At 39.9% G+C, this 16,535-nt stretch overlaps 1 protein-coding gene across 2 annotated transcripts in view; it reads left to right on the plus strand.

Moving 5' to 3' along the window:
• The window catches only part of PLPPR1 (phospholipid phosphatase related 1), a 299,720-nt gene extending 296,669 nt beyond the window's left edge, over window positions 1-3,051 (plus strand). For both annotated transcript variants that reach the window (XM_088837738.1, XM_088837741.1), the window contains one exon: window positions 1,969-3,051. In XM_088837738.1, the coding sequence (XP_088693864.1) occupies window positions 1,969-2,001 (33 nt within the window). In that variant the 3' untranslated portion in view covers window positions 2,002-3,051. The remainder of the gene's footprint in view (window positions 1-1,968) is intronic.
• Window positions 3,052-16,535: the final 13,484 nt, after the last annotated feature.

Below are 16,535 nucleotides of genomic sequence, written 5' to 3' on the forward strand. Positions count from 1 at the left end.
GGGATAGAGCCGTCTTCCCAGGAGAAGGGCTACAGGGATCTGAGAGAAGATATGAATCTCTGTTTAGAGCACACATTCTCACATGAGAAATCCATCCCACCATTCAGAGTACCTCAAGGAGAAGACTGTCTCACTGGGGAGGGAACCCCTCACCCTCCCTTTCATCCCCCTGAGATATACTTTCTCCTTTGCCACACGGAGCCCCAGGGCTGCAGGCTGCCCCAAGTTGCTTCTCTCTTCCACTCTAAACGATCAGCTCAAATTTAAATACTTGGCCTTCTGTGATTGAGACAGCACATTCTCTACAATCTTTCCCCAGGACTAAAAAGAAACCAGAAAGTAAAAAACTGTAGACTCCAAATGAAACAAAAACGGTCAAGTTTCCAAAGTGTTATTTTGTGACCCTACAGAGTTGTATCCTGGAGACCTGCTCTGAGCTCTCCTTGCCCTGCATCCTCATACCCATTTTCACCTGCGCAATCAAGCTTGTGTTGAGCAAATGTGTTCTTGTTGAACACAGTTTATATTAACAAAGAAATGAGAGAGGAGCCAATGTGTTAACTCACTGTGTGGTATGAAGTCTCTGTGTCTCCTGATGTGTACAGGGGGGAGATGAGATATATTTTTCTTTAACAACAGTAACAACAAAAGGATCCACTCTATCCCAGGACCCACATGCCTATGAACTTATTCCAGAAGATTCTGATTCAGCCATTCTGGGGTGAAAAGCCATGTTAGAAAATCATCCCACAGGAATTCTAATGCTTATAGACTTCATATCATAAACAGGGGTAAAAAAGACTTGGACAGTTAAAGAAATCTGTACAAGGTCACCAAGTTAGTTATCTTAGACTGTTGAACTACTTTATCATTCACTCTTAAATGAAATCTTAAAAACACATAAATGACCAAACTATTGATGAAAGTTTTTTTTAAGGAAGCATACTGTAAAAGCAAAAGCATAAGTTTTTCACATTATAGCAAGAAATGCAAAAACCTCCGTTTTCACAAATATGGTAGATAAAAGTACCTTGAGAAATATGGAATACTCAGTTTCTAAAATTCACATTTGCCTTCTCAAGACTATGAATCTCTAGTGTCCTAAAAACAAACAGAAATCTGGAAACTCATAATAATCAATTAGCTCTAAAGCCACCATTTCTTAAGGTATTATCAATACCATAAACTGGGAATTTTAAGTTTAAATAAAAGAGAAAGCCTTGGGCCTGAAAAAAGGTGGGATTATATATGTTATATAAAACAAGAGATAAGGGTTATTATGAACAAACCACATGAACAAAAATTAACAGAACTACAAGGAAAAGTGGCTAAAACTGCAATCATAGATGTTAACACTTTTTTCAGTAATAAGCAAACAAAATATAGTAAAAAGTTAATAAGGTTCATCTAAGGAAATATATAATCCTCAAAACACAAACATTTAAAACAAACTACATGTAAGACTATAAAGCAAATCAAGAAACTTTAAAAGCATTCAGTGTTATATTTTCATAACTTTAAAAAATTTGTGTAAAAAAAATCTATTCAATGACATTCTCCAGAAATTCAAAGATACCTTAAATCAAAACCACTATGCATTTGAAAACATTAAACTCACTGCTCTGAAAATTCATGGCTCAGAATACATCATATGGAAATTTTTCAAAGATTAGAAATGTTCAAAATTAAAACAACACTAAAAAAAATGTGGGGTGAAGCTAACATTACTTTGAGATCTTCAAATGTTTCATAGAATACAGTTAAGTATAATACAAGACAGGTAAGTTTATTTTGGTTGAAAAAAATCATGGAAGGTTTAATAGAAGAGGTAACAAGTTGAGGGGCCTTGGAAACGCACATCAGGGAGCAGGAAAAGACTGTGGACTTGAGACAGGAATCAAGGGGATATCAAGGGGAGTGAGAGTGTGTGCATGAGTCAACTAAGATTGCATCTGCTTATGTTCACAGAATCACTCTGCCTCTATGACCGAAGTTACCTGAAACGGCTGACGTGTCACAAGCTGTTTTTTTTTTTTAATCACCCTCCAATTCGATACTTCAAGACACAGTTACTTGATATCAAACTGTGAAGACAAGTATTATGTTTATCTAGTTAGAGGCTAATGTTTTGTACATTTTTTGTATGAGGAAGTGATGTAGCTTGCCCTGATTTTTTTTTTTTTTTTTTTGGTCAGCTTTAATATATTTATGCCAGAATTTTAAACAAAGTTTTCTTCTTGTTCAGGTGTGCATTGAAGAACCACATTTATTCAATGATTGATGTTGTTTTGTGATATTTGTACACAAACCTTCTTTTATCAGTTTTATAGCCACTGAAATGAAATATAATAATTCACTTTAATCTTTTATTATCACAGTTGCTGCCTCCTCCGGAATTTTTGAATTTTTAAAAAAACTTAACTTTTGAGTTTCAGGGAAAACAATGTTGGTTAATGATAAATCTCAAAATCAGTTGTGTAGCAAGAAGTATTACTTTGAAAAAGAACTTTATATTCTGACTTCTTAACATATGATTGCATCCCAAGTTAAAGTAGCATATTAATAAGAAAAAAATCACCTAAGTTACACAAGCAATGGCAGGAAATTCTGGTTTTGAGGATGTTGGTATGATCCTTAGATAATGGCCTCTCCTGGTTAAGAAATTCAAGATCTTTCTGTAATCATGCCCTTGGGCTAGCAGGTAACACTGCAGCCTTCTTTCCCAAAAAACCAGCCAGTACCAGCATCCCCTGTCAACTCAGTTTTGTATATCATATTGTATGGACTTTATATGAAAATGAATATTTTACAGTTTGCACAGTATTATTTTACAGAGAGGGTATCAGAGCATCTACAACCTAGAGCCCCAAAGCAACAGCTTGACTTTGTGGCTTTTAATTGTTCTAGAATTTTAACTGCATCTCATTTTTCTAGCATGGTAATAACTAATGTGTAACTTCCTTGAGAGCAGGAGCTCCCTTGTCTATATCTATCAGAATGTTTTCTCAACACTTCCATGTTGGTTCTTCTCAGCTTTTTTGTACATTTTTTTTTTTTCTAAAGAAAAAAGTTATTCACAAAATGAATTTTGGCTAATGTCCTTTGTTTGATGCTTCATCCCCCGAGTATTTGAAGACTCACAATGATGTGACCTCAGTGTTTATCCTCTTCAGCTGCCTGCCTACTGGGATCAGTCATAATAGAGGTATTACTGATATGTCCTTTCATGGAGGAGTATGTGTGTTTAGGCCAAAGAATTTATGAATTTAAGACACTCAAAAGCACATTCTAGTTTTCTAGCAAGCTACCTTTGTCTTCAGTCTTCCCATAGATACTTCTAAGGCATCAGTAAAAATTCAAGAGTCATTTTGACTCTGCTAAAACTCATCTCCCATCTCATTCTGGCCTAAACTTATTTGCACTTACATGTTTAAACACTCACACACATCTTTTGAGTGATGTCAGACTAAAAGCTGGGGAAGTGGGCAAGAAAGGGAAGTGCTGAAAGCCCTCCTCATCCCCAATGCTAAGCCACAACCATAATCTGGTTGTTCAAAACAGTGAACCCAGACATAGAGAACAGACATTTGGACACAGTGGGAGAAAGAGAGGATGAGTCGGATTGAGAGAGTACCATGGAAACACAAAGATTACCATATGTAACACAGATAGCCAGTGGGAATTTGCTGTAGGACACAAAAACTGGTGTCCTGTGACATCCTAGAGGGGTGCGATGGGGTTGGAAGGAGGTTCACGAGGGAGGGGACACAATTAAACCTATGGCTGAGTCATGCTGATGCATGGCAGAAACCAATACAATATTGTAGAGCAATTATCCTCCAATTAAAAATAAATAACTGTACTGCTGCTGCTAAGTCGCTTCAGTCGTGTCCAACTCTGTGCGACCCCATAGACGGCAGCCTACCAGGCTCCTCCATCCTTGGGATTCTCCAGGCAAGAATGCTGGAGTGGGTTGCCATCTCCTTCTCCAATGCATGAAAGTGAAAAGGGAAAGTGAAGTCGCTCAGTCGTGTCTCACTCCTCGCAACCCCATGGACTGCAGCCTACCAGGTTCCTTCATCCATGGGAGTTTCCAGGCAAGAGTACTGGACACATATATATAAACAGTGAACCCAAAGAAGCTGTAACGACTCCAAGGTGGTGCTATACACATCAGCAGTAATGTTGGAATCCAGGTTTGCCTGACTCCAAATTCCATTCTTTCCGCTACGTTAAAATGTCTCTGAACCAAGTCTGCTTCTTTTCAGAGGTTTTTCGACATCATCATCTACTTATGTGGTTCAGGGTGGTGTAGGTGACAAAAGCGCATCATGAGAAAGATGCATTCTACTTGTGAGAAGGAATGATTTGCAAGCTCTGAGCCTTCCATTCTGGTATAAGCTACCCAAGTACAATGTTGCCCAACTTCAGAGTGATTCATCTTCTAAATATATTTTATAGTTCTTTTAATAATAGCAATGAGAGCTCAGTTTCATTGTTCATAAGACATTCTGAAAAATACTGGCACACTCCTGATTCTACATTGCCCATTTCTTATCACAATGAGAGACCATCTAAATGGTATTTCCAAGAACTAAGTTGACCAAGTGAGGGTTACCCTTACACTCTTCACTTTGGTTTCAATCTGGAAGGACCTATTAGAAGTGTTCTGAGGTCTCCAGCCACAGACTCCAATTTCCTGGCCTTTGTAAGTTATTGATACAAGACTCAGTGATGTTTCACAGAACACAACACTGGGGCACCTAAAACCAAGGACCATCTCTGGGCTCACATCCCTGGGATCACTGGGTCAGTCTGATTCCTTCCATATGACAAGGCAACCTCAGTGTTACCCCTGATTTAGGCCCAAGTCACTTCATTGACCTTTCAAGCTTGCCATTTGAGACTTGTATCTTAAGGCGAGAGACCTCTCCATATGAGCCATGTACCCAGGATAAAGCCCTCTAAGTAGGAGGAGTGGTCACTATCACCTTAGGATGAAGGCTACAATGAGCTTTTCTTCTTTTTAAAGAAGCCCAGAGGAGCCTGAGAAGTCTGATTCACTGTGAGAGAGAAGTGAAAAGAAATTAAAGAAAAGCTGGTAAAGTGTATGGACATAAGCAACCTCATGAGACTATTAGCCCCTGAGGGTTTAATTATGACATTTTCAGTTCTTCGATTCTGCACCCAGAATAGGATCTGACAGAGAAAACTTTGTCAAATAGATGGATGCCAGGGTTCCACTTAATTTGCCTGAAAGAGATTATGCCTAGTTTGGAAATAAAGAGAATTTGCATGGAGCCTGAAGGTAGATGAAACATAAGTATATTTAGATACAGAATTAAGTGTGAGGAAACTGCACTCAGCAGCTATGAACATGTGGGTGACTCTCTTGGTAAATTCTAGAGATCTCTCTAATTAGGCTGTGATAGACAGAAAGGCTGTATGTTGCTCCAGTTAATTGGAATGTAAGCAGGCATAATCCCATACACAGGAGGAGGACTAGACAGCACTAGTGTGATTTAAAGAGCAGAAGAGTGCCAGGAATAGCATTTTTGTTTCTAAAAAATTGCCTTGATTTTTCTATTATATGCAATGACCAGAACTATGAAGGTGTTAAGTATCTTGGAGGCAGACACAAATACCAGATTGCCCTAGTTTTAAGGAGGTTACATTAAGGCTGTTATACTGTTCTTGCCCTGCTGAAGTCAAGATGTGTACTAGAACTAGCCTGTCATTCACAATCATCCCCTCTACTACCACGGGAATCTTGAAATGAACAGCTAATCTCTTCCTTCCATCCTAGTTCTTGATCCAGATATCCCAGGATTGAGTGATAGGATCATTCACTAGGAATTTAATGAGCATCTGTTAATTTAGGGTCAAATGGAAGTAAAGAACCACCACAGAATACTCAGTGTTTTGAAGGGAGACCTGGTTTAGGTAAGGCAAGTGTTATGTCTTCTTTGAAGTGACATATACATTAGAATGAGTAGGAGATGACTAGACAGAAAAGTAGCGAAAAGCATATGAGGCTAAGGGACAGTATGTACTAACGTCCTGGGGCAAGAATGAGCTTTATCCATGTGAAGAACTGAAAGGAAGCCAGAGAGGTGCCGACTATCGGTTATCCATTCGAGGATAATCCATTCCATTCGATTTAGGCCTAGGGCCCCCTACCTTTTGCCAAGTCCCTCGTGAGGGTCCTCGATTTGGTCCAGCTCTGTGGACCAAATGTGTTAAGGCAGCCGCCAGCAGAGTGGCCTGTTGTCTCATTCTCTGTTGTTCCTTCTTCCTAAACCTGGTCCCTGCCATTAGAAATTTTGAAGGCAATCTCAACAAGGTGAGACATAGGCATACCCAAAGTCCCTTCCACCTTTTGTACTTTCCTTTGTACGTTAGAGGCACTGATAAAAGTCATGTTCAGTTCAGTTGCTCAGTCATGTTCGACTCTTTGTGCCCCCATGAATCACAGCACGCCAGGCCTCCCTGTCTATCACCAACTCCCGAAGTTCACTCAAACTCATGTCCATCGAGTCGGTGATGCCATCCAGCCATCTCATTCTCTGTCGTCCCCTTCTCCTCCCGCCCCCAACCTTTCCCAGCATCAGAGTCTTTTCCAGTGAGTCAACTCGTCGCATGAGGTGGCCAAAGTATTGCAGTTTCAGCTTTAGCATCAGTCCTTCCAATGAACACCCAGGATTGATCTCTTTAGAATGGACTGGTTGGATCTCCTTGCAGTCCAAGGGACTCTCAAGAGTCTTCTCCAGCACCACAGTTCAAAAGTATCAATTATTTGGCGATCAGCTTTCTTCACAGTCCAACTCTCACATCCATACATGACCACGGGAAAAACCATAGGCTTGACTACACGGACCTTTGTTGGCAAAGTAATGTCTCTGCTTTTTAATATGCTATCTAGGTTGGTCATAACTTTCCTTCCAAGGAGTAAGCGTCTTTTAATTTCATGGCTGCAATCAGCATCCGCAGTGATTTTGGAGCCCCCGAAAATCAAGTCTGACACTGTTTCCCCATCTATTTCCCATGAAGTGATGGGACCAGATGCCATGATCTTTGTTTTCTGAATGTTGAGCTTCAAGCCAACCTTTTCACTCTCCTCTTTTAATTTCATCAAGAGGCTTTTTGTTCCTCTTCACTTTCTGCCATAAGGGTGGTATCATCTGCATATCTGAGGTTATTGATATTTCTCCTGGCAAAAAGTCATGTTAACAATCTTTAAATTCTCTGGGGCCTCAGAGACTGTATCTGTATATGCCTATAGGCTTTAAAGATCCTTTAGGATTTTCACTCAGTTTGTTTCCTTCCTGTGCTTTATTAAGGTATCTGTTTTGGCTCCATTTGGGCCCATCTCCAGCACCACTTCCCAAACAGGACCCAATGTGGGTTCTGCTGCACTTGCAGCAGCCTGTATTGGGTTGCCAGGGGTTCTTAATGAAGCCCACCTGCCTCCTCCCTGGCTTTATCCGGCACCTTCTACGCTCTTCTGAAATGAGGAGTATGGGTAATAAACCTTGAACATCAGCTCAGGCTGGGCTGTGGGCTGCAAAACATTGATGAAAAAATTTTTTTCCATTCTCCTTGGGTCATCTCTGTATGTTGACATATTAAGGAAACAGTACATATTCCCATTATTTATTACAATTAAATAAATCTGAAGTTGAAAAAGGAGAATGGACTGGGATCAACCCCCCTGGCTGCCCAGTTTCAGCATTCGCACCCCCAGTGGGGGCTTGCCTTAAAACAGGGGACCCCGACCCCTCGAGTCACGACTGGTACTGATCTGTGGCCAGATAGGAAGCAGGCCGCATAGCAGGAGGTGAGCGGTGGGAGAAACCGAAACCATTCCCTGACTGTACCCCGCCCAGGAAAAATTGTCTTCCACAAAACTGGTCTCCACTGCCAAAAAGGTTGGGGATCGCTGACTTGAAAGATATTGCCCCACCTTACAAGATCAAAAACCGAAGTCTCAAGCTTCTAACCCATACTGCTTCTAACCCATATTGCTTGCCCACATCCCGCCAGGTGGGCCTCCGCCCACGACCCGTGGGTCAAGATCCCACAAAGAACGTAGGCAGGTGGGTTTCTTTAACAAGGTTACCCAAAAAGCATCTTCCAAACCCTAAATCTCCCCCAAACCATTGTTTCGCTGCAAGAGGAAACTAAGTGCGGACGCTTGGCGACATCTCACTGGGTCAGCCGCAGGGACCGTGCCTGTAACAAACGGACCTGGCTACCGCTTGTACTCGGTGCACAGGCTCTCAGCCTCTCAGCACCCGGGAGGGGCCAAAAAACCAACAGGCAAAATCCTGTTTGGACTTAACCTCCTGGTGGACCCACCAAATTTGTTACTGAACTAGGTTCATTTTTCGGGAGGCAGAGCAAGCCAAAACGCTGAGTCACCAAGGCTCGCAGCAAAGACAGTTTACTTGCAAGGAAATGGGTGAACAATCTTCAAATCCAAGCCCCAGAAGACAAGGCGGTGGCGTATTCAGGGGATGACCAATAAAGAAGCAGAGGGGGGCTGGCTGAGGCAGAGGGGGCGTGCGGGAAAGGTGATTGGGAAAAAGTGCGATTCTCTGGTCCTGCACAGGTGTAGCTAATCTACAAGCCTCTCCATGTGCAAAAGGTCACCCAGCGGACACCAGCAGGTGCCCAGCCAGAGGGTCGGTGGGCTACCCTGTCCTAACCAGCTCAGCCTGAACTGAACAGAGCTGAGAGTCCAACATCCTGGAAAATAACTCAAGCAAACATCTTGTTTATGCTACATGAATCTTAGAGGACATGTAGTCATAAGACATACAAGTCTTAAAACAACCTTGATTAGTGAAGACAAGTGAAATGGGTTTGACTAATCATTGTATTTGGTTTCAGATAAAACCAGGAAAAAAAAGAGCAAGGAAATGTGAGGACAAAAGCATGTAAAAACATTTTCAAATATTATCTTTAACACACCATGTGTAAACTCAAGAAACATTTATTAATTAATGGTGGCATCATCACTAATTTGTGTCCAAAATTTGACATCCTAGGCTTCTAAGTTTGCTCAGTGGTAAAGAACCCGCCTGCCAATGCAAGAGCCACTGTTGCTGCTGCTGCTGCTAAGTCACTTCAGTCGTGTCCGACTCTGTGCGAACCCATAGATGGAAGCCCAGCAGGCTCCCCCGTCCCTGGGATTCTCCAGGCAAGAACACTGGAGTGGATTGCTATTTCCTTCTCCAATGCATGAAAGTGAAAAGTGAAAGTGAAGGCGCTCAGTCGTGTCCGACTCTTCGCGACCCCATGGACTGCAGCTACCAGGCTGCTCCGTCCATGGGATTTTCCAGGCAAGAGTACTGGAGTGGGGTGCCATTGCCTTCTCCGCAACAGCCACAGTAGATGCCAATTTGATCTCTGGGTGGGGAAGTTTCCCTGGAGTAGGAAATGGCAACCCACTGAAGTATTCTTGCCTGGAGAATTCCATGGACAAAGGTGTTCTGGCGGGCTACAATCCATGGGGGTGCAAAAGAGTCAGACACAACTTAGCAACTCAACAACAACCCATACTTCATCTTGTAATTGAGGTGTCTAGAAAACCATTTTATTTGTTAAAATGTTGCTTGATTAGCATGAATTTCTTTTTAAAGGTGAATAGTGTATTCTCTTGCCTAGAAAATCCCATGGATGGAGGAGTCTGGTAGGCTGCAGTCCATGGGGTCGCTAAGGGTCGGACACGACTGAGTGACTTCACTTTCACTTTTCACTTTCACACATTGGAGAAGGAAATGGCAACCCACTCCAGTGTTCTTGCCGGGAGAATCCCAGGGACAGGGGAGCCTGGTGGGCTTCTGTCTATGGGGTCACACAGAGTCGGACATGACTGAAGTGATGCAGCAGCAGCAGCAGTGTATTCTCTGGTGACTCAGATGGTAAAGAATCTGCCTGCAATGCAGGAGACCCAGGTTCAATCCCTGGGTCAGGAAGATCCCCTGGAGAAAGGAATGGCAACCAATTCCAGCATTCTTCCCTGGAGAATTCCATGGACACAGGAGCCTGGTGGGCTACTGTCCATGGGGTTGCAAAGAGTCAGACACAACTAAGCAATTATCACTTTCATAACTGTATAAGCCATGGGAAAAGCCTGCTGCACGGTCCTGGTCCCATGGATAACATGACTTCTCTATTGTGAACTCAACTATATTTCCTTTACTGGTGGATTTTCTTCTCTAACCCAGTTTTTTTCATTCAGAGCAATGTGAGACATTCACTAAACCTTTCTCACTGAGGCCAGAACATACTTCTGCTTGTCTGAATTTTTCTTTCTGTATATGTGGTATTATCAATTATTGTAAGGTCCTCTGTCATTGGACTAGACTGTGTTTTAATATTATGTATTGAGCTAACCAAACTAAAAAATTATAAAGACCCTTACCACATCCAACCCCAATTATAGTGGAAGCCATAATATTGATATAACTGATAAGAGAAAATTAGATTATTTCATCCCTAGATACTGCAACCTGCGTAGATACTGCTGTCAGGGGGGTAAAATGATAATTACATGAGTTCTGGAAGACTGTAAACTCAATCCTATTATAAATTCATCTATATTTGTGTAACCTTAGGTAACTTAAGCTCCCCAAGGCTTGGTTTACACATCTGTAAGATGGAAATAATTTAGTGACTATCTGTACTGTGGTGGTTAATTTTATGTATCAACTTGACTGAGCCACCGGAGCTCCAGATATTTGGTCAAACTTTATTGTGGATATATCTGTGAGGGTGTTTTTGTATGAGATTATATGAGATTCAGCAGACTGAGTAAAAATATGGATTGCCCTCCCTAACATAGGTGGCCCTCATCCAATTAATGGAAAACTGAATAGAATAAAAACGCTGACCTTCCTTTAAAAAGAGGGAACTCCTCCTGCCTGTTTGAGCTAAGACATCTGTCTTTTCCTGACTTGAAACTCATACTGAAACATCAGCTCTCCTTGGATATTGAGGCTGCCAGCTTTCAGACTGGAATTCACACTATTAACTCTCATGGTTCTCAGGCCTTCAGACCACAATTACACCATCAGCTCTCCTGGGATCTCCAGATTGCAGGTTGTGGATTTGGAGACTTTTCAGCCTCTGTAACCACAAGAGCCAATGCCTTAAAAAATTTTCTGTATTTATCATGTTGGTTCTATTTCTCTTGAGAACTCTGAGATTTTCGTACAGAGAGTGTTTCTAAAAAAAAAACAGAGTTTTAAGATTGAATTGGCTCTGGCATTTCTGGAACTGGCTCTTTAATCTGATTAGATTTAAATATGCTAATTATTCTATTTTGAGCAGTAAGGAGAACACTAATAGTCTATGGCATGACTTGGCAATGAAGACAAGAGGAAAAAAAGGCACCCCTGGATAATTCTCATCAACCTCTTATAAGAATGAAAGGGCTGGGTAAATTTGTATATGATACTTTAGAACATTTTTGGCAAACTGATAAATGTAAGATTGGCTTGTTGCTCCCAATGTTACTGGACAAAGTGGAGAAAGAAGATGAACTCAGGAATTTAAATTCCCAACTTGTGTGCCCTATAGATGATCTGAAAGCTTCTATGTGTGCTCTGAAAAAGAGCCTTCTTTCCTGTAATAACAGGACCGAGATTGCTAAAAATCAAGCCCAGTATCCTACCCTGTGACCAGCTGAATGACAATGCTAATCCATCTCACAGCCTCTTGGGATGTCTACTGTTAAAGCTGCTCTGAAGATTCAATTAGATAACTCAAAAAAACCTTGTAGCAAAGTTTCTGGTATACAGTAAAAACTCAATAAGCATTTTGGTCTGTAATTTTTCATATAGATGGCTTATTTTCAGCTCCCTTCCAATTGGGAAGATGGAAGTGACTCTACTCACCATCAGAGGTTTCACTTCTCCCCACTATTGCATCATCACAAGGAAAATATAATTCAATCTCCTCCAGCAATAATACATGGTCCTTGGGACTTCCCTGGCAGTCCGGTGGTTAAGACTTCACCTTCCAATGCAGGAGGTGTGGATTCTATCCCTGGTTGGGCAGCTAAGATCCCATGTGCCTTGAGGCCGAAAAACCAGAACATAAAGCAAAAGCAGTATTGTAACAAATTCAATAAAGACTTGAAAATTAGTCCACATCAAAAAAAAAAAAAAAAAAACAACCTTTAAAAAAGAATAAAAGACAATACATGCCTCTCAGGTTATGCATATTATATAATCTTATGAAACTTTAAAAGTCTAATAAATGTCATAAAATTCAAGATGGTTTTTAATTTTTAATTCATCTTGCAATATTTTCATTTAAAAAATAAGTTATGCCACTTGTTCTTCTACAATGCCTCAGGCCACATCCAAAAGAGAGGGAGAAATGTTTGTGACCATGATCATCTTTAGTAGCAAAGAACAGAAAAGCCCAAAGTAAATGGCTTAAACAAATAAGACAGTGCATTGAGTCTATTAACAAGAAATACAAAGACTGAACAAGTATGGCAACAACATAATTAGAGCTCCAGTAATTCTCTGCAACTCAAATGGCTCAGACCTTGGGTGTTGGCTTTGTCCTCAGACCAGCTCCCCTCATGGTCTCAGGATATCATCCACCTTAAGATACAACATCCAAATATGAAACTTCCCTCCAAATTCCAAAAATGTCTCTTTCAGGCAATCTCCATTCTCTTCAGATGTCTCTGACATCTCATTGGCCAGAATTATGTCACATTCTGTGCCTACACGAATCACTCGATGAGGAAAAAAAGACCATCATGATTGGTCTACACCAATCACCACTCACCTGTGGGGGATGGAGTAAGTCCAGAATCACAGAAGCACTGGGACATATGTGGGTACAATTAGAAAGGAGAAAGCTTATGCAAAAAGAGTGTAAGCAGCAGAGATTTTTAAACCAATTAAACTTTCTACCAGAAGCAATAGAAATCTGTGAAAACCACATACAAAGGCTGAGAGGAAAATACCTAGTCAAGGTTAAAACACAACAAAGAAACAGTGAAATGGGAAGCCATAGAGATAAAGAAAATCCAGAGACTAAGAGGCTGCCAGTTTCCAGCATTATAAATTATTTGTGTTCAAGGGCACATAAACCTTTGTCTTTGGGATAGACTGTCTAACCACCCTAGAAAGGGAATATGATAGGGTGAAACACTAGGATTCATATATACAGATGGGAAGTATTCTACAAATGTTTAAACTAGAAATGCTTCTGCAGTCAGCCAAAGGACACAAAGAAAGAAGGCAAAGCTTAGAGAATCAAAATGTCTGGACAGGTTTATTGAGGGGTAATCTTTGCCCATAAGTTACAGAAAATACTTGAAATGCATCAGAACCAGAAGAGCACATCTCCCCCAACCAAATTTTCATTTGTTATTGAAATAATTAGGGGAGATAGTAAAAGAAGGAGGGGCAAACTGTGCTGATTGGCAACTAAATAGCCCTTCCTAATGAAGGATCTTATTTTTGTTCCCAGTGCACTAAATGGACATGGTTTTCAATGGATGCTGGCCCATCTCTGTACCTCTGGGTTAGTCTTGATTGTCTAAGTTAGTATGGTGTTCTCATCTCCCTCACCTGTGATCACTTTAGGCATGAACATGTGAAACAGTTTCAGCCCATGGAGTACCAAGCAAAATAAACTAAAATAATAATAATAATAAGTCTATTTCCCTGGTGACTCAGAGGTTAAAGCGTCTGCCTCCAATGCAGGAAACCCGGGTTCAATCCCTGTGTTGGGAAGATCCCTGGAGAAGGAAATGGCAGCCCACTCCAGTACTCTTGCCTGGAGAATCCCACGGACGGAGGAGCCTGGTAGGCTACAGTCCACATGGTCGCAAAGAGTCGGACACGACTGAGGGACTTCACTTCACTTTACTTCCTAGTCATATCCTGATGGAATTTCAGAATGCTAAGAACAAAGAGAAAATTGTAAGAAATTTTCAGAAAAAGAAGAAAAAAATCCCACAAAGTAGCAAGAATCAGATTTCTCAATGGCAACAATGGATGCCAAAATAAAAAGACTAAAGAGAAAAAAAAATGTTGTATAATATCATGTACATGTAGAGTCTAGAAAAATGGTACAGATGAACTTATTTGCAAAGCAGAGAGTCACAGATATAAAGAACAAACTCACGGTTTCCAAGCAGGGAAGGAAGAGGGGGATGGAATTAGGAGATTGGGATTGACCTTCATACACTACTACATATAAAATATCAATAGATAACTAATGAGAACCACCTGTATAACAGAGGGAACTCCACTCAATGCTCTATGGTGACCTAAATGAGAAGGAAATCTAAAAAAGAAGGGATATATGTGTATATACATGTAACTGATTCATTTTGCTCTACAGCAGAAACTAATACAGCACTGTAAATCAACTATACTCCAATGAAAATTAATTTAAAATAATTATGACTGATTGGAAAAAATTAATCTGAAATTAATGAGGTATATCATGGAGAAAAGACGTATTGCATGCTAAAGTTCTTGTCTGTTGGGCAGAAAAATAAATATACCAATTGTATCTTATTTTTTAACTTTTATTATTAAAAATTTGCAAGTATACATAAAAGTAGAGAAAACAAACTTCAGTATATGCATCATCTAGATAAAATAATTTCTCACATTTTCCATATTCCTGTAGTATTTTTAAATGATTCCCAGATATTGTGACTCTTCACCTCTAAATATGTCAGTATCCATCTCTAAAAAGTTACTTTTTTACATAACCCCAATGGTTTACATAACCATTCTGACACCAAACAAGATAATGATTTCATAGTATTGTTTACTATCTAGTCATATTCATATTTCTCTAGTTACCCCTCAAAAATCTTTTTATAGTTATTTTGTTCAAACCAGGCCCACACACAGCATTTGGTTGATATGCCTCTCAAGTCCCTTTTACTTGTGAATAATTCTCCAGCTCAATGCAAAAAGAAAAACAAAATCCTACAAAGTGAAAAATTCCAAAATTTTCCATGAGATTAACTTATGAAAAGAGACCAGGTCAGTTGGTAATTAACTTGTCCAGATCATAGAATGATAGAAAATCTAAGACTGTCTCCTTGTAGTACCATTTATCTTTTTCACTAGCTACCACATTAGTAAGAAGTTTGATCTAAGGACTGGATTTAAAGCTTGACATTAAAACTTCAAGCTTACTAGTGTTGTTAGAAGAGTTATAAGAAGTGCTGAGCACTCCACATTACATCTCATCATGAAACATGTTATTTCAAGTTGACCATTTTTAGAGACACTAAGTTCGATCAGTGGGTTCAGAGGGTGACAGTCTCCAAAAAAGTGAGATTCCCTTTTAAAGAACAAGTTAACTACAGGATGATACTTGGTACTTTGGTAAAAGTACTCTTGGGTTTAAGGGAGGGGCAGGGAGTAAATCACAAACTACTTAGACATTAACAAAAATGAGAACACTGTATATCAAAAAGCCAGAAAAACACGAATACAGCAGAAAGAATAAACTTATTTCAAAGAAGCAGAAATTGATGAATCAGGAAAAATTAGATTTGACCCATAAACAACCCAAAAGCTGTTCTAGGAAAAGATCAATAAAATAGACAAACATTTAGCAAGTCGGATTCAAAGTAAAAGGCGAAAGCATGCAAATAAAATATGTTAAAAAGAGAGAGAGAAACGTGTTCCAGAAAATAAAGATGAAATTCTTAGAAAATCTAAATGACTAGGTCAGCTCAAAAAGTTTTTAATTTTAAAACCCAAACTAGTCAAGATGAGAAACTGATCTAGTAGAATTAGATAAATAAGAAAAATTAATGTATCAATGAATACAATTCACCACATTAACAGATTGAAGGAGAAAAGCATTATGGAAATGATAATAGCTACCTCTGATACTGAAATCACTATGTGCCAGGCACTCCTGCAATCACTTTAAATATAACTCATCAGTCACTAAATGCTCCAGAAGCACATGAGAATTTAAACCCACTCCCGTTTAAAGCTTTTAGACAAAATATATTTTAGGAAGAAAAAGAAACATAACTATTCAAAAAAAAAAAGAGTTAAGGTATCTACTGGAAATCCATAGCAAGCACTATACCTGATGGTGGTATCAGAACTTTTCAAATCAAATGTCAAATTCAACTCAAAATAGTTTAAACAGAAAATGACTTCACAAGGGACTTCAGAGTTCCAGGAAATTCATCTAGACTGGCAATACTCGGATCCAAGTTCTCCCCAGCTGGGATACAAAAGGTTATTCAATGTTCAAGGGCATCAGAATTTTGAAGGAGCAATGTACCCTGGTGCATATCAACTAAGATTCAATTTACAAAAATTTCCAAAGCACATACAATTTTATCAGAAATATTTCAGATGCATCTGATTCTTTGATTTTGTCCAGTTTCCTTCCAGTCGACTCAAGATGACTGTGAATCTAGAGAAATCAGGACAGCCCCTTCTCCTTCCCTCACCCATAGCCCTGCCTGATTCTTTTGTTTTGGTCTCCCCACCCCATCATCCCCT

This window comes from Moschus berezovskii, chromosome 7, assembly GCF_049115385.1.
Source record: "Moschus berezovskii isolate FMDL1 chromosome 7, NW_MosBer_1.0, whole genome shotgun sequence".
Classification (NCBI taxonomy): Eukaryota; Metazoa; Chordata; class Mammalia; order Artiodactyla; family Moschidae; genus Moschus; species Moschus berezovskii.